Source organism: Pygocentrus nattereri, chromosome 26, assembly GCF_015220715.1.
Source record: "Pygocentrus nattereri isolate fPygNat1 chromosome 26, fPygNat1.pri, whole genome shotgun sequence".
Lineage (NCBI taxonomy): Eukaryota > Metazoa > Chordata > Actinopteri > Characiformes > Serrasalmidae > Pygocentrus > Pygocentrus nattereri.
Window position 1 is genome coordinate 17,654,047 of NC_051236.1, and position 17,874 is coordinate 17,671,920.

The 17,874-nt window shown below is 38.0% G+C and overlaps 1 protein-coding gene across 2 annotated transcripts; it reads left to right on the top strand.

Annotated features, from left to right (window-relative positions):
• Window positions 1-1,413: 1,413 nt before the first annotated feature.
• slc2a11a (solute carrier family 2 member 11a) lies at window positions 1,414-16,480 on the top strand. Of its 2 annotated transcripts, XR_001858833.2 has the most exons (13): window positions 1,414-1,523; window positions 2,004-2,102; window positions 4,835-4,995; window positions 5,762-5,886; window positions 6,026-6,155; window positions 7,396-7,544; window positions 8,076-8,263; window positions 9,964-10,074; window positions 10,493-10,594; window positions 12,074-12,149; window positions 12,399-12,526; window positions 12,952-15,638; window positions 15,726-16,480. XR_001858833.2 is itself a non-coding variant. In XM_017719122.2 (12 exons), exons 1-12 carry the CDS (start codon window positions 1,485-1,487, stop codon window positions 13,165-13,167), a joined length of 1,524 nt encoding a protein of 507 aa, XP_017574611.1. In that variant the 5' UTR covers window positions 1,414-1,484; the 3' UTR covers window positions 13,168-16,480. The 2 variants fall into 2 exon arrangements, 1 of the variants encoding a protein (XP_017574611.1); XM_017719122.2 differs by having other exon boundaries at window positions 12,952-16,480.
• Window positions 16,481-17,874: the final 1,394 nt, after the last annotated feature.

The window sequence follows — 17,874 nt, forward strand, 5'->3', positions numbered from 1 at the left end:
TGTGTTGTTTCTTCTGTTGATGTGTGTGCATGTGTTTCTGTGTGGGTATGTGTGTGTTATTTCTGTTAGAGTATGTTACATAAAAATGGCACGGGCATAACGTAATCATGCGACAAGACAATAGAGAGAGAAAGTAGTCACGAGACAGGGGCCCCGAGGACATTTATGACGTCCAGGTACATGGAGCCTAAACAACAGATAGTGTTAGAACATTGCTAATCGGATATCATTGTCACTATGAGTTACAACTGTATGACGCAAGCCCTAAGGCCTTATGCGTACCATAGGCCTGAACCCTATAGGTCAGGATATAGTCATGATTGCGCATTGATCAGTATGCACTGACAATAGGATCTAACAGTCCCCCCTTTGATTCCAAAGGAATCATAGAGTCAGTGCATATGATAAAGTACAGATCAAGCAACATCAGTGTACATAGCAGGATCAGCTATGACAGCAAAGGAATAGTTAAAGCTACGATTTACAATTTGCATGATAAAAGAGCATAAAAGAAAGTAGACAAGGAACACAAATGAACAGAATCAAAACCACAACAATAGGTACAATTAAAGACAAGTAAAGAGTTAAAGACCCAAACAAGTCATACCAACTACCCCACACAGAACTCATAACTTTGTCCTTGACCACTGACTCAGCAACATCTTTCATCTTCTTTAAAGCCACAGTAACGTTACCTTCCGGAGCATTGTTAGCTGGGATAAAAGTACAACACTGTGCCTATAAAATGACATTCTCTCAATATGTGTGTGTTTTCTTCTTTCATTGTGGGTGTGTTTTTTTTTTTCCTCTAGTGTGTGTGAGTGTGTGCGTGTTTAATATTATTCTGTTCTATTGGATCACCATGTGGACTGAATTGCTGAGGCTTATTTTCAATGTTTAGCACTTTATTTCAGACCAAAACTATCCTATAGAAGAACAGAGTCTAACACACTTCTTTTTCTGTGCAGGTAGAAGCTGTGCTTGTGGTCTTTAGAGGACTTGACAAAAAAGGAATTTTCAGATGTTTTTTTACTCCCACTGAAGTCAGTTTTTGGAAGTACCTGTTACCTGTACTTAAGTTACTATATTTTATCCATTAGGACACCAAGACCAACCCCACAGAGCATGGAGCATGGAATTGAGAAATGTTATGATGTCAGTGTGACAGAACTGTTACTGTAAATCTATGCTGGACTTCTGGAAAGTAGTGAAATCTGGAGTAATGACGACGTTTAAATGTAATTTTTGACTTGTTGGAGAGGTTGATGATCGACAGGTCAGATACTTATTACGCTCTCTCAAACACACACACATACACAACTCTGCAGGGTCTCTCTCTCTCTCTCTCTCTCTCTCTCTCTCTCTCTCTCTCCCTCTCTCTCTTACTTACTCAGCCTCTCTTATAGTGTCCAATCACAGTACTGGACCTGCACACAGCTTGTTCTTGGTGGTTTCTTGTTTCAAAACGTGATAATCACTCAGCCATGAGTTCACATCAGCAGGAAAGCACCAAGGAAGAGAAGGTGAGTTGATTAAAATAAAAGAATATTGTTTTGAAATAATTGTCAAGGAAAACTGTCATATTCGAAGAAGTTATATGCATATAACAAGTTATATGTTATATACTTTGCTGTCTTACTTTTTCAAGTCTTACACTTTCTGAAAATAAGACAGCTGCTTAATCCTAGGCTGCCTACCTAAGTCACACTTTGGGATTATTACATTGCAGGAGTTTTTAATACCCATCAATCTGTTAATAAGGTCATAGAGGGAGAACTATTCACGTGTTCTTACTTTGTAAGCTCCTCTCGGGTAGCACACAGTGTTCAGTATTAGGACTGCTACATGACCAACCAATAGTGCTTCAGGAAAACAAGAATTTAGCAAACCAAGCTTTGCTATGTGTGCCATCTTTTTGCAATGCACTATATATTATGTATGTTATGGTGTGTGATTTTCTGGCCTATATTTTAATTAGATTAATGTCACTCTTGTATGTGCAGGGCAATGTTGGCACTCTGGCTTTAATGGTAGCTTCTGCTGCAGTTGGGGGAACAGTACAATATGGATATAACCTCGCCATTATGAATGCACCTACTGTTGTAAGTAAAAGACATACTGTGTTTTCATGTATTTTTGTGGTGTTGTTGGTGTTTATTTTCTTCCCAGTGTGCATGTCTGTTCTATGATTGATACAATACTGTGCAAAAGTCAGCTTTCATTTCATTTCATTCAGCTTCCAGTCAACTCAACTTCTTAAATGGCCAGGGGCCACAGGCAGGCCCAAAGTTTCAATACACACCTCTATAATCTAACAAAAACTCAGTCAGTTTCATTAATGTTCCTATAATTACTGAATAATAAGCTGTAGTATGTAATAAGCCTGTGATTTTAAGGGGTTAAATACAAGTTATTAATTTTTCAGAAGATATTTCAGAGATTAGATGGAATCCACTTGCATAAGGGGAAAGTTAGAGTACAGTTGAAAAAAAGTGAAAGTGGGTGTCCAAAAGTACAACCCCAATTCCAATGAAGTTGGGACGTTGTGTAAAACATAAATAAAAACAGAATACAATGATTTGCAAATCCTTTTCAACCTATATTCAATTGAATACGCTACAAACTTTATTATTTTTGCAAATATTTTGAATTTGATGCCTGTGATGCCCAATGAAGTTGGGACACTGGTAACAAAAGACTGAAAAAGTTGAGGAATGCTCAAAAAACCCCTGTTTAGAACATTCCACAGGTGAACAGGTTAAATAGAAACAGGTGAGTGTCATGATTGGGTATAAAGTGAGCATCCCTGAAAGGGAGCATCCACTTTGTGAACAACTGCATGAGCAAATAGTCGAACAGTTTAAGAACAATGTTTCTCAATGTGCAATTGCAAGGAATTTAGGGATTTCATCATCTACAGCCCATAATATCATCAAAAGATTCAGAGAATCTGGAGAAATCTCTGCAAGTAAGCAGCAAGGCAGAAAACCCACATTGAATGCCCGTGACCTTCGATCCCTCAGACGGCACTGCATTAAAAACCGACATCATTCTGTAACGGATATTACCACATGGGCTCAGGAACACTTGAGAAAACCACTGTCAGTGAACACAGTTCGTTGCTCCATCTACAAGTTCAAGTTAAAACTCTGCCATGCAAAGCAAAAGCCATATATCAACAACACCCAGAAACACCGCCAGCTTCTCTGGGCCCAAGCTCATCTGAGATGGACTGACACAAAGTGGAAAAGTGTCCTGTGGTCTGATGAGTCCACATTTCAAATTGTTTTTGGAAATCATGGACGCTGTGTCCTCCGGGCCAGAGAGCAAAAAGACTGTCCGGATTGTTATCAGCGCAAAGTTCAAAAGCTAGCATCTCTGACTGTATGGGGGTGTGTTATTGCCCATGGCTTGGGTAACTTGCACATCTGTGAAGGCACCATTAATGCTGAAAGGTACATCCAGGTTTTGGAGCAACATATGCTGCCATACAAGCAACATATTTTTCAGGCAAGTCCCTGCTTATTTCAGCAAGACAATGCCAAGCCACATTCTGCACGTGTTACAACAGCGTGGCTTCATAGTAAAAGAGTACAGGTACTAGACTGGCCTGCCTGCAGTCCAGACCTGTCTCCCCTTAAAAATGTGTGGAGCATTATGAAGCGCAAAATACGACAACAAAGACAACTGTTAGCAACTGAAGTTGTACGTCAAGCAAGAATGGGACAAATTATACCTACAAAGCTTCAACAATTAGTGTCCTCAGTTCCCAAATGCTTATTGAGTGTTGTTAAAAGGAAAGGTGATGTAACACAGTGGTAAACATGCCCCTGTCCCAACTTCTTTGGAATGTGTTGCAGGCATCAAATTCAAAATGAGTGAATATTTGCAAAGAACAATAAAGTTTATCAGCTTGAACATTAAATATCTTGTCTTTGTAGTGTATTCAATTGAATATAGGTTGAAAAGGATTTGCAAATCATCATATTCTGTTTTTATTTATGTTTTACACAACGTCCCAACTTCATTGAAATTGGGGTTGTACAATTAAACATATATACTTAATGATACAGAGAAAATAGGATTCCTAACAACTGTGCAAGACCTGATAGACCATCAGAACTGTGACAACCCAATGCAATGGGTTTGAAAGGATGTGTAGATGTCAAGAAGACATTTTGGACAAAAGAAAAAAAACAAAAAGTAAAAAATATTCCTGCAGATTTCTTTCAAAAACTAAAAACAAGTCTCTCAAAAAGAATGGAAGCTGTAATACAGCATAAAGATTGACACACTGAATACTGAAAAATAACCATCTTGACTGGAAATTGTTGACAAGTGTAATGGGGAGCGAGGAGGCGGACACATATGCGGAGCAACATTTATTATGGGCAAATCCAATGTCAGGGTCGAGACAGTCCAGGGTCATAGAGCCAACACGGATTGATCGGGGGACAGACATGACAGAAACCAGAATCAAACAACAGTACAAAGACCAATACATCCAACACAGCAGATAACAATTCAAAGACCAGCAAACACAGGGCTTAAATACACAAGGTAAACGAGGGACAGGCAGGAAACAGGTGGAGACAATCAGGGGTGGAGTCATGAAACGAGGGGGCTGGACCAAAACAAACACACATGGAAGATCAAAACAAAAAGCACATGGCGTGGGAGGAGCCAATCATGACAAGAAGTAGTTTCTGGCTTTTGCACAGTGCTATATGTGCATGAATCTGTCATGTGGGATCATATATTTCTAAATCTGAAAATGTGTCTGACTGTATTTATTTACTGTACATTTCATTAGTATGTTTCATTGTTCTTGAAGTACATTCAGAACTTCGTTAATGAGACGTTTCAGGAGCGATGGGGGATACAGTTAGAGGTGTATGAGGTCACACTTATATGGACCTTCATAGTTTCCATTTTCTCACTGGGTGGCCTTACTGGGGCTTTGGTGGCTGGGCCCATGTCCATTCATTTTGGAAGGTATGGCTTTGTTCACTCTTTCAGAATTCATAACATTTTAAATTAGGACTGCATAGTATGGACAAAATACCAGTACTGTGATTATATTGTTGAATAGCGTGATTGTGATATGCCTTGCTATGCACTGCAATAAAATGTATTGGTAAATAAATTCTGGTTAACCTTTAAGAACTGGCTGTCTTGCCACGAAATACGAAATTACGAAATGGACGAAATACCATGCAACATTTAAAACAGCAATTTTTCCACAGTCATGTGAGCTACAGAAATGTGTTTTCCCCTTAAAACTAGAGAAATCCCTAGAATTCCTAGAGTGCTTTTGGGCAGCTTTGAGAGAGAGGAAAAAAAATCAAGAAACACTACCTGAAAACAAAAATAAAAAAGCCTTAGAGGATACTCTACGTAGAATAAGAGTTAGAGTCTAGAATAAGAATAAGAGATACTCTAGAGTAAACAAAAATCACCAAAAAAGTTTGACTAAAATAATTTACTCATCATTTTTAGATCAGCCATCTGCAGTATAGCAAAGTTCAAGGAAATGCTAATGATTAAGAAACAATACATTATGAAGTTATCCTACATATGTATTTGCCATGATGAAGGATCATGCCTTTTTGTCTTTGTGCTACATTAAAATGCCATAATTAACAGATTGATTATTGATAATTGATTAGCCCACATCTAATCCTGTTTTTATAAGAAGAAATGTGTAACTAAATTTAAATGTATTCCTCTAATGAATACATATCAATGTCTTGTCCCAAAGGAAGAAGACTTTGTTGCTGAACAATATTTTTCTAATGTCAAGTGCACTGTTGGCTATAACAAGTCAAAAAGCTCGGTCTTTTGAGATGATCATCATTTCCAGATTTCTGGTTGGCATCAATGCAGGTGCTTAGCTCTTAAATCTCAGAACTTATTCTGTATTTATCTCCGTTTATTGCTGTTTTCTGTTGAATTCTGAATCACATGCCATTGTGAGACTTCTTGTACATAATACATAGGAATTTGCTGCTCTGTTTGATTGCAGGTGTCAGTATGAATGTGCAACCAATGTACTTTGGTGAGAGTGCACCAAAACACTTACGAGGGGCTGTGTCCCTGTCCTCTGCTGTATTCACCTCTTTTGGGCTGGTGGTGGGACAAGTGGTGGGTCTGAGGTGGGTCCAGGAAACAGTATAACATTTGTAATATAACCTTATTGCCAAACAGAAGCATTTCAAATATTGAGGCAAAGCTCAAAAGTTAATTCTCAAAGAATATAACACTGATGTCAGCAATCAGTGACAGCACTGTAATAAATTTACTCAGGGTTATCTTACTGTTCTTTAAAGCTAAAGTTCAAGTTTACAGTTACACTGTTAACTGTCCTATTACAACCCAATTCCAAAAACGTTGGATCAGTATGTTAAATGCCAATAAAAAAAATACACTTTGACCTGTATTTAAACAAAAGCAGAAAAAGATATTTAACGTTGTATATTATCGACCTATCAACATTGTTATACATACATACATCTAAGACTGGAAACATTATTAAATGTTCAGAAAACATTTAAGAGATGATATAATCATGCTTGGATATAAAAAGAACATCCAGGAATGACTTAATCCCTTATAAGCAAGGATCAGTCAAGGCCACTTTGCCAAAAAAAAAAGCATCAGCAAATAGTCTTAAGTATTTTCTCATTTGGGATTTGTTCTTAGGTAAGAACAGAATCTACACACCCTCAAGAGTTCAAAGGTGCAAATAGTTCTGTGGTTAAAGAACACATCATGAATCTGATGTAGGCTTTTTGTTAAGGCCCTTGTGAAGAACAAAAAAAAAACTTAGGAAGATAATAGTGAATGAGGCCCAATATTCTTTGACAGGTCTTTGTCAGGATTCCAGATATTTCACCCTTTTCTGTGCATAATGCAATCAAAATAATTTGAATTTGAAAAAAATCTTTGATCCCTTAGACCGCACTGCATTGAAAGCCGGTATATTTCTGTGAAGGGTATCACTGCATGGGCTTGGGAATACTTTGACAAACTGCTGTCAATAAACAATGCTTGTTGCTGCATCTACAAATGTCCTGTGTATAGTGGAAGCCATGTAAGCAACATCCAAAAATGCAGGATTTGTTCAATGGTGTTATAAGGAAAGGTGATGTAACTCTGTGGTAGATATGCTCTTCTCTCAACATTTCTGGAGTGTGTTGCAGGCATCATATTTGGGATGAGCATATATTTACAAAAAACAATAAACTTTATAAAGTAAAACTTCAAATATCATGTTTTCAGTTTAATACACATCAAACAAAATGTATTAATTGCTGCTTTCTCTTTTTATTGCCATTTCACATAAACATTTTTAGAATTTGGTAAAATGTAGGTAACAATGGTATCTCTCTTTAGGGAGCTGCTGGGTTGTGAGTCATGCTGGCCATACCTGTTAGCCAGTAATGCTGTCCCAGGTTTTTTCCAGCTCCTTACACTGCCCTGGTTTCCTGAGAGTCCACGGTACCTTCTCATCGACCGTGGAGACAAGGATGCCTGTTTAAAGGGTAAAGGACTCCAAACTTTTGATTCTTGTCATATATAATTTTTATCTAAGTAACACAAGAGTTCTGTTTACACTTTTTTTAAAAATAGCTGTCAAAAGTTTGGGCCACACCTGATAGTGTTTTTTTTTTTCAGAAGTAGTTTGAAGCTGATCTATGAATTTAACCCCTCAAAATAAAAACATCTGTGCTCCTTATGAAGCTAGCTTAGAGAATGAGTAGTTTACATTTTTAAAACACCTTTTATATGACAGCCCATTCATTTGAATAGTTCTGTTGTTATGTATGTATTTTTGAGGTGTGGTAATTTTAGTTCATGTTCCATAGGTTGGAAATTATTTTAGTTTCAGAAAGTCAAATAGTGTAATAATCATCTATAACACAATAATCTTAAATGAAACTCTTTCCATGCGCTGTATATGTATTTGTCCCATAAAGCTTATAATCATAGATCATCACACCCTTGAGACATTTCAGAGTTCTGACCAAACACTGAAGCTGTGTTTCTGTCTGTGACCATACTATGTTGGGCAGCACTGCGGCAGCTGCGGGGTTCTGAGGTGCAGAGAGCGGAGCTAGATGAGATCCTACAGGAGCAGGCTGAGGCTGAGGGCAGGAGAGCTCAGCAGCCCTGGGAGCTCTTCACTGATCACAGTATTCGCTGGCAACTCATTTCTGTCACCGTGCTGAGCAGCGCCATGCAGCTGTGTGGTAATGACTCGGTGAGTGAGGCCAGTCTGAAGCCTAGTTCTCCCTTCTCAAATGAGTTGAGTACAAGAGGAAGGCTCTTTTTTACAACTAAACAGTTGTTAGAAACACCTCTGTCTTTTACTATTATGTCCAAAAGTGTCCAGAAACCCCTAATTAGTGAATTCACTTTAACGTGCACCCACCATTCACATAGACCTTGCTAAGCATCGGCCAGAGGCTGTGGAGCAGTGGAACTGGGCTGTGGGGCAGTGGAACTATGTTCTCTGGAGTGATCCGTCCAGTACCTTTGGAATGAGTTAAAGTGATGTGTGTGATCCAACATCAGTACCTGACCTCACCAAAGCTCTTGTGTCTGAATGCCATCACATCTTCACAGCAAAGTACCAACATCTAGAATAAAGCCTTCTCAGAAGACTAGAGGCTTTTACATTCCAAGCAACTTTAGACTATTTCTATGGATCCATTTGCTTGCATTTTCAAAACTAAAAAAGAAAAACACAGTTTTGATACTATACCGACAGCATGTAAGTGTACATCTCTACCTTCCGGTTCTTTAGAAAAATTCCACAATTACATCACAATTTAAGACCTCAGAAACTCTCTATTTACCATAAATTTCTTGCAGAGTCTACACAATCTTTCCTCTCCTCACTACAACCATATATTGTAGTCTGGAGTCACAGACATGGATCATTCTTTGTAGCATGTCATTATCATACTGACCAAAACATTTTTCTGTTTGTTTGAATTGTAAACTGACACTATTCATAAGAAAACAGACACTGCAGTAAACACTTCTATTGCATAACAGGTCTTAACTTTTCACAGGTCTTTACCGATGAGAACAAAAAAAGGAAACACTGTACTTTGTAAAGAAGATTCATACACAATTTCTGTTAACTGTAATTTCATGTCTTTGACTTGGTGTAATATGAACTCATTTGAATTATTGATGGTGTTATTCAATTCAATGTAACAGTGATCAGCCCTGCAGGGTACAGTGAAGGTTAACAGGAACTGAACAAGTATTTTATTACAAAAGTTCACTGTCCCATTAGGAGGCAGAGAATTTTGAGATCTGGCATAAATTTTTAAGAGTATATAAACTATTCATATTTTTAGAATTGTGACTGAAATATAGTGAATTTCATTTAATGTGAAACTTGATGCTCAAAACATTCAGTGATACTTTTCTATTCAGTGCATCTTCTGAAATGCTGAGTAATTCAAAGCACCACTGACCTGTTAGAGGAGAGGAATCAAATAAGTAAAAGGACATGTGACTGATAATTAACTACACACAGGCCACAGGAGAAACAATAAGTCACTCAGTTAGCTGTGCTGTAATTAGTGAACTGCTTTTTACAGATATTTCAACTGATATTAAATTAATTGATGTTTGTACATACATAATAATTCCAAACTTGATACCTGTAACACATTTAAAAAAACGGGGATATTATGACGTACAATATACGATAATGGAGACCCCAGACTGGCTGAAAGTTTTATATCAAGCAAGAAGGGGGGGGGGAATTCACTTTTACTTTTTTTCAACAGGTAAAATCATTACTGCCAATGTTTATTTAAATTTTTCCTATTGTCCCAATTTTTATGGAATTGAGTTTTGTGAAAATGGTTATAGAGGATTTCCATTACAGTGTGTATGTAATTCTACAAAATGACGAACATTTCTTCTGTCATTTTACAGATTTACTTCTATGCATCTTACATATTTCAAGAAGCAGGTATTTCTGCTGAGCACACTCAGTATGTGACCATTGGCACTGGCACCTGTGAATTCACCGCCTGCATTCTGTGTGTGAGTGTTTAACCCAAGCTAATCTGCTCTCATGTTATGTAACTGTCCCTTGTTGGAAAAAGGCAGCTCCTAAAGAGACTTGATTTCTGGCATGTGTAATTTCATTAATCCTAAATGTTAAACTGATTAATCAGAGCTAGACAGATTTTGTTGTTTTCAGTGCCAAGACAACATTTTTGTGGGTTCCAGGCTACCAAAGTTTAAAGTTAGCAATGAGTAAGCTTACTGTAATGTTGAATTTCAGATCAGCGAGTAGATGACGCATGTGTAGTAAAAGATTACAGCACTCATATGAAAATCTTCCTGCTAAAGACATGTGTGTGTGTGTGTGTGTGTGTGTGTGTGTGTGTGTGTGTGTGTGTGTGTGTGTGTGTGTGTGTGTGTGTGTGTGTGTGTGTGTGTGTGTGTGTGTGGACAGAACCTGCTGATTGAACAGCAGGGCAGAAGGCTGCTTTTGATGGGAGGTTATGCACTCATGACAGGCTGGGCTGTGGTCTTCACTGTGGCTCTGTCATTTCAGGTATGTATTATTAAGTTGGATAGATACACCACACTGTAAGCAGGATCTACTCTTTACCTGTGCCAGCATGCACCTTTACACACACACACATTCATGCACAAATGCACACACAAACATGCTTATACAGATACACAGGTGAAGGATACTAGTTTTTTGGCAGAATATCGCAGTGCCATTGTATCATGAACATGCTATTATACCAAGCCATTCTCAACCTAACTTAGCAAAATCAAAATTCACGATTTTAGGTTGTCATGTTATTATTAGTTTTCTTTCACTACAAAACATAGCATGCATTACACAAATATGTCATACACCCATTGCAAATCCCTGCAGCGCTCAACCAGTCTGTAAGCAGTTGTAGGGTTTATCATCATAAAGGGGTTTTAATCTGTAAATTGGAAAATTTCTCTCTAGAGACTGCTATGTCCTGCTGTAAGAGCCGAGCCGGCATGTTTACAACAGATGGTTCTATTTTTCATTTTGAGCAGAGGATCTAAACATATAAGATCTAAGACAAATATAAGTAAAAAAATTATATCCATGCATAAATGTATTTACAAAATCAGAAATATTGATTTTAAAATATATTTTAACATGTCTATCCCCCAAGCAAGTAGTTTTTTTTTTAAAGATTGAGTGCAGTTTGAAGACTACATTTCCGATCTTTGTATGATCCTAATGTGCCTTTTTAGAAAATAATCTGTGGAATGCATATCCTTGATAAAGGGTTGGACAAATTTCTAGTTGGTAGAAAGCCAGTATTCACTAATACACTCTGTATTATTTAACAGTTTCTATGGCTTCACTATTATTCTATAACGTAGGAAACTGAGAAAGTCAACAGAAACCTTTCCATTATTAGCTGTGCCCAAACCTCTGACTGGTATGGACTATGAGAGGGCTTCAAAGAAGTGCAATAAAATCCCAAAGCCTGAGACTCCGTTTAAAATCTGGGATCATTTTCATTTGAACATAGAAAAACCTGAAAGAAAAAAGAAAAAGTTGATGACAGTAAAACAAACAAAAAAAAATCAAGATTATGTACTATTTCTAGGTCATTATTGAAATTCAAGCAAATTTGTGACCATATTAATGGCTGTGTACAAAAAAAATTTAGTCTCATCTCCACTGAAGTCCATCTTCCAATTCAAGCTTGTGTTTAGGCAACACTGAGGTGGATTTGATTATCAGAGGCTTTTGCACACACTTGTGGAGAGTGTGCAAAAGGGGGGACATACCAAATATTAAGAAATTCTGAAATTAATGTTAAAATGTTAAAATAAAGTGGAAAAGAATACAAAAAGCATTTTCAATAGTGGACTCAAGCTTTTGAATCCCTCTGTAGTTTGTGATGTCTGTGTACTTGTGCTAATTTAATCATTTATATGAACCAACAGCCAACAGATGTGTTATCACAAAAAGGTTGTCAAAGTAAAGATTAGTAGATAATCTGCATTTCTGATGTATTTCTTCTAGAAAGTGGTGCACTGGATGCCCTACCTGAGCATGGGTTGTATCTTCACTTATATCCTCAGCTTTGGGATGGGGCCAGGTGAGTACTAACACAGCAGTGAATTACACCTTAATAGGCTACTTGTAAAAACATGTATTGGAAAGTAAGACTGTTAGATGTGATGACAATATTTAATGAAACAAAATAGGTTCTTGTCCTGAACAACCTGTCAGGAAGAGTATTAAAGGCATTCACTGAGACTGTAAACGTGCTAGCCAACAGAGGAAAGTCACAGTATTATCATCCAAAAGGGCTATGTTATAATAATGGGTTTCATTTTCTCTATAGCTGGGGTGACTGGAATTCTTCCTACAGAGATTTTTAACCAGACAGCCCGACCAGCTGCCTACATGATTGCTGGCTCTCTAATGTGGCTTAATCTCTTTATTATTGGAATGATATTCCCTTTCCTTGTGGTGAGAAAACATCATACAAATCTAAGCAATATATCGCTGCTGTCGGAACAAAGCCTCAGATCTCCAAAATGGTAACTTTACAGGAGAAGGAAAAAACATGCATTACTTTTAATGTAAGTCAACTGAACCAGAGTTTTTTCAAGTCATTTTTGGTCATTTACTTTAGTCCATCCTTCATGAACATACAATATAAAGGCCAACATGCGTTTTCAAATTATGTCAAAAATTGAAAATTGACAGAAATGGAGATACAAGGTTTTGTTCTGACAACAGTGATATGTCACATACATGAAATATACACATAACATGAAAACATAAACACACCTGCATATTATTGACCTTTTATGAACATACTAAATTTTCTTTGAGAATCTGGTATTTCTGTCAACTCTAATCCATTTCCTATTTGTGTGTATCACTAACAGCAAGGTCTGGGCCAGTACTGCTTTGTGCCATTCGGTGCTGTCTGCCTGCTCACTGCGCTGTATATTGGGTTTTTTCTACCAGAGACCAAAGGAAAGACGCTATCTGCGATTACAAACGAGTTCAACAAGCTTAACTTCCATGAACAGGAGGCAACAGGAAAGAGAAAACAGGCTCAGTACCAACTAGGCGAAATCTGTCACTCTACTGCCCTTTAGGAACTACACGTTTATACATTTAAGAATTCCTACACACATACACTTTTGGATTTCTCTACTGGAGAACTAAAGAGCACAAATTTTTTATTGTTAGGATAGTATTACATGAATCTGTGTGTAAAGTCTGGGGGGAGGGGATCCCTAAAAACAATGGCTTTAAGGTATACCTACATGTAAGGCCAAATGTCTTTGCAGTGAGGTTGAAAAGGGATGAACAAGAGCTAGGAGGTGTTTTATTGGATCCTGTTCTGAGTTACTTTCTTTGAAAAAGTCACCTGGCAAACTTACAATCCTTTTTTAAGCTACAGGTGGTCAGACCTGCAGTAAAGTACACATTTTGACACACTTAATTGTGAGTATGCAAAAAAAGTACATTTACCTAAAGGCCCAGCACAGTATTTAAAAAAAAAAATCTAAAAGTTATATTAGCAGGAAGTATGGGATTATCATCACACTTCATCTACACAATTCTGTCCAATATTTATTAAGCACTTTTTGTAGTTATTTGCACTTTTTGTATTTTTGTATACTGCCCCTAACCACAGTTTAGGAATTATACTTTATTTGGTGTCATCCTATATATCACTTATATGGCTTAGTTTCCTTTCTGCGGCTGAAGCGACCCCCAGCACAAATGCTTTGCCCTATCATTAGATAATTGGGTTCCATACAACTCCGTATTTACCCTCCAACTCAAACCGAAAGCTTTCCCGACACGTACTGGAGGCAGTGTGAATGATAAGACTGTAAATCTTTATATTAAAATAACAGTCAAAATTTTCATTTGACAGCTTATTTGATAATGTAGCTAGCATGTAGCAAAATGTGCACGCTAACGTTAGCTAGCTAACGATGTTAGCTATCCAATTGAACTTGCTCAAATTACATTAACATTTGCTATGTGCCATCGAATATTTAACATCTAAGATGCAAGAAAGCTACAAACTTATTTTTATTACGTTACATGACACGATACACTGGCATTTTTAGCTCCCGCCGTGTATAGTTAAAGTCTGTTAGCTAGGTTAACCAGTCGGATAAAAGCTAGCTGGCTGGCTAACATTATCTAAGAGCCAAGCCACGGTCAACGGCGAAATCCCCACCGCGATTTAAAGTACTTAATGTAATTCTCTCGATAAATGAATGTAAATGTGATCGATAGGTAAGACACGAATGTTCTTACACTCTTAAAATATGAACTGGGGTCCTTTAATTTAACCAGAGAATTTGGTTAGCCTGTATTTAATCACATAGACCCCTCATGGACTGACACCGCCTATTGGACCGACCTAACAGGCGGCCGGCATATTGGATGGGTCTCCCCGGCGCTCCAAGTGCATTTGTTTGTACTGAGGAAGGAAGTATAATATAACTATAATAATCACAACCCCGCGAATTTTTACCCCATTTTCACAGTTTGGTTTGTTACAAACAGCAGAGATGTAGTTATAACACAGGACGCTGTCACACATTACATACACATTAAATATGTGCTTTCATGCTGAAATACTGCTGAAATATACTGAAATATTATGCTCTTTAACAAAGACATATGATATGGTATATTAATAAGTGTATACATTAATTCATTTTATATTTTAATGAATAACGTTTTATTGTTCATTTGAAATGATTTCACACACACACGTGTATTATATACTCATATATGGGGCTGAGGGTCTAAAACCCTTGAAAAATAACTGTTTTGCACAGTTTCTTGCGTGTGCTGGCACTCTGTAACTCCAGGGTAGTTAATTTTGCGATGTGGTGCAGCCTTAGTTTGTGAAATACAGAGACAACAAATGACAGGAGCATGAAATGATGGTTCTCGATTCCGAATTGGGTTTCTGCAATGTGCTCCCCGAGTAAAAACACATCTTCAGAACCAATCGCAGCCCGAACGAACTGGTTGACACCTGTTGATTTTTGGTGAATCACACGCTCTGCTGCTCTGACCACCTTCACTGTTCCATCTGAGGGGATCATCAGACCACCACTGTTTTTAAGTTGAAGCAGGTGGTAGCTCTGGTCAAAGGATGAGGGTACAGCAGTTTTGACAAGGCTTGCACGGCACACCTCACAGGACAGTTTTTCAGAATTTTTCGGACAACAAACCCTGAAATGTAGACCAGGGCATTGTCCACAAGACCACCAAAGCGGGTGGGCAGGTAACTGTGGTCACATATGACTGCAGAAATGTTTGCAAATGGGGACGGGAGGTCTTTAAAGCAGAGTTCATGTCTGCAGCTGATGGTGATACAGTCTCATCTTGTGCTGCCACGTTGCCTGACGCACTTGGTGAGACACCATAGCGGACCATCAGACGACGGAAAATGCTGGAAAATTCTGGAACTGCCCTGCAGTGGGATTGTTATTCCAGCCTCCTAAAAAAATCAAAAACATTTGCACACTTAGATTACAGAGATATTTAATGAGGACAGTCATAGTCATCAAAGACATATCTTCTGAGGGTAAGTATTTCGATACTGTGCCGATTATAGCAACAGTTATAGCAACAGCTGCACAAAATACCGGCATAATTGCTCTCTCTGCGTTAGGTCTGGTGCGAGCCTTCAGTGAGGTGACCCATCCAATATGGCAGCGACGCTGGATTACGCTCCAGCCCGTACTGAGGCGTCTATGTGTATATGTCTATGTTTAATCAGCCCTGCGATGGACTGGCGACCTGTCCAGGGTGTGTCCTGCCTTCCGCCCGATGACCGCGGGGATAGGCTCCAGCACCCCCTTCCCCGCTACCCTGAGGGAGAAGCGGCTTAGAAAATGTTTGTGTGTGTTTAATCACGGCCGCCACTCATTAAGAGCCCTAACGGCCTTTCTTCCGTTGTAAAATGTTCATCCAGCTCGAATTCAGATCATTTTCACTTTCTCTGAATTTTCCCATTCATCTTAAATGCTGCAGCAGTTAGTCTGCCTGTGCCCACCCATCTAGACGGTTACGTTTGATGCGGAGGCTGTCAATCAATCTGCCGGGGTCCACGCCCACCACAGAGAAAAAAGAAAATGCAAAACAATCTTTTAAATGTTATTTTTGGAGAAAAAATAGAAGGTAATTGAAATATATGGAATTGTTTGCTGATTTTTTTTGTTGTTGTTTCACAGATTAAAAAAATGTGCACGGCCTTTAAATGTAATTTGAAACGTGAAGATTACTTTTAGGTACTTGTATTTAAATTGATTGTTTTGTACATTTAACTACACAACAGTTCAAAAAGGCATAATTTTGAATCAAACAACTTCAATGTTCTGCTGTGAAGGTACATGGATGAAGAATAAAAAATGTTGGCAAAGTTTCTGTCTGAAGGAATTTTAAGGTATGTTTTATAGTTTCTATGATTTACTCTCATAAGCTTCTTGTTTTCAGGAAAATAACCAAGTCAGAGGTACCCAGCTAGCCTGTGTGATTTTCTATGACCAAAGAAAGCTTTGTTTAATGTTCTTATCATACTACAGTAGTGCTGTAAAACTGACTGTGAAATTTGCCTACAGCTCTGAAACCTATTGACTGGTAGTGCACATCCAAGAGCTGCCTAATAGTCATAATGAAATGTGATAAAGAACATGAGGGCTAATCTGTCCTCAAAGACAGGCTTAACATATTGCCCAAATATTGCAAAATGTGCCTTAATTAGTGCACAGGCATTAGCAGAAATCTAAGATTAGAAGTCTTAGTGACCCAAAGCCAATTTGGTAGTATTACATTCCTTCAGTCCTACAGAAGCCAAATTCTCATTATTTTATTTTTGTGAGCAGCAAGACACAAATAAATAAACATTCTGCTATATTTTTACATTTTTCATTGTTCACAGATTGTTACACAGTTATCAGTGAATTGTTAATGATTATAGAGGCCCACAAAAATCCAGTCAAATGCATGAATTATGTAGATAATACAAAGCACAATATAATAATTCAAAATTGAAATTAACATTACAAAGCCCTAAATCGTGCAGTGTTCCAGAAATCATTTTAATTTTTCTGATTCATGAATCCCCTCACTTCTTAAATAAATGAATAAACAAATGCATGTTTAACAGATACTTCCCTGCAAGAAAAAACACAGGCCTGCAAGGCTGATCACCAGCAAATCCAGCACATGGTGTGCTTGGGCTGCTGGTATTCTGGTCAGCAGGAATGGAAGTTGATATGCTGATAACCACAGAACCAACATGGGTTATGTTTTGGTGCTGGTAAATCAGCATAACCATGCTGGTGTGATCACCTAAATCAGCATAGGCCAGTAAAGACCAGCATGAAACGCTTGCTGGTCTGTGCTGTTTTTTTCCCTCTCAGCAGGGTTGGGAGTGCAAGTCAGAAAAATTATGGTAAAAAAAACAAAGATCAAATTCTTAAAATACAAAAAGATACACAGTCAAAGTATGCCTGCTTTTCTAAAAAATACAAGGGGAGTTTATCTAAAGTCCTTGAATTCCTTTTATAATGTTGCTTTATAAATGTTTTGTCAAGCTGTATTAGCAGGAAAAAAAGCTAAAACATTAGCTGCTAGCTGCTAGCTAGCTGTGCAGACGACTGAAGCTAAGGCTGGTTAGCTAGCTAGGCTAAAGGGCTCGTAGCTCCTTCAGGCAGCTAAATGGGAGTCACAAGCCACATGACAAAGCTTGCAGTGAAATCCTCAAAAAAATCCTCAGAATAATCAACTGTGACTCGTCACTCGATGCTACACAGCTG

What these genes read in the sequence shown, in the direction of transcription:
- slc2a11a (XM_017719122.2), top strand. Translation starts at nt 1,485, where the DNA reads ATGAGTTCACATCAGCAGGAAAGCACCAAGGAAGAGAAG. An exon ending in CAAGGATGCCTGTTTAAAGG is followed by an intron (nt 7,545 to 8,075) that starts GTAAAGGACTCC and finishes TATGTTGGGCAG; the next exon opens with CACTGCGGCAGCTGCGGGGT. An exon ending in CAGCTTTGGGATGGGGCCAG is followed by an intron (nt 12,150 to 12,398) that starts GTGAGTACTAAC and finishes TTTTCTCTATAG; the next exon opens with CTGGGGTGACTGGAATTCTT.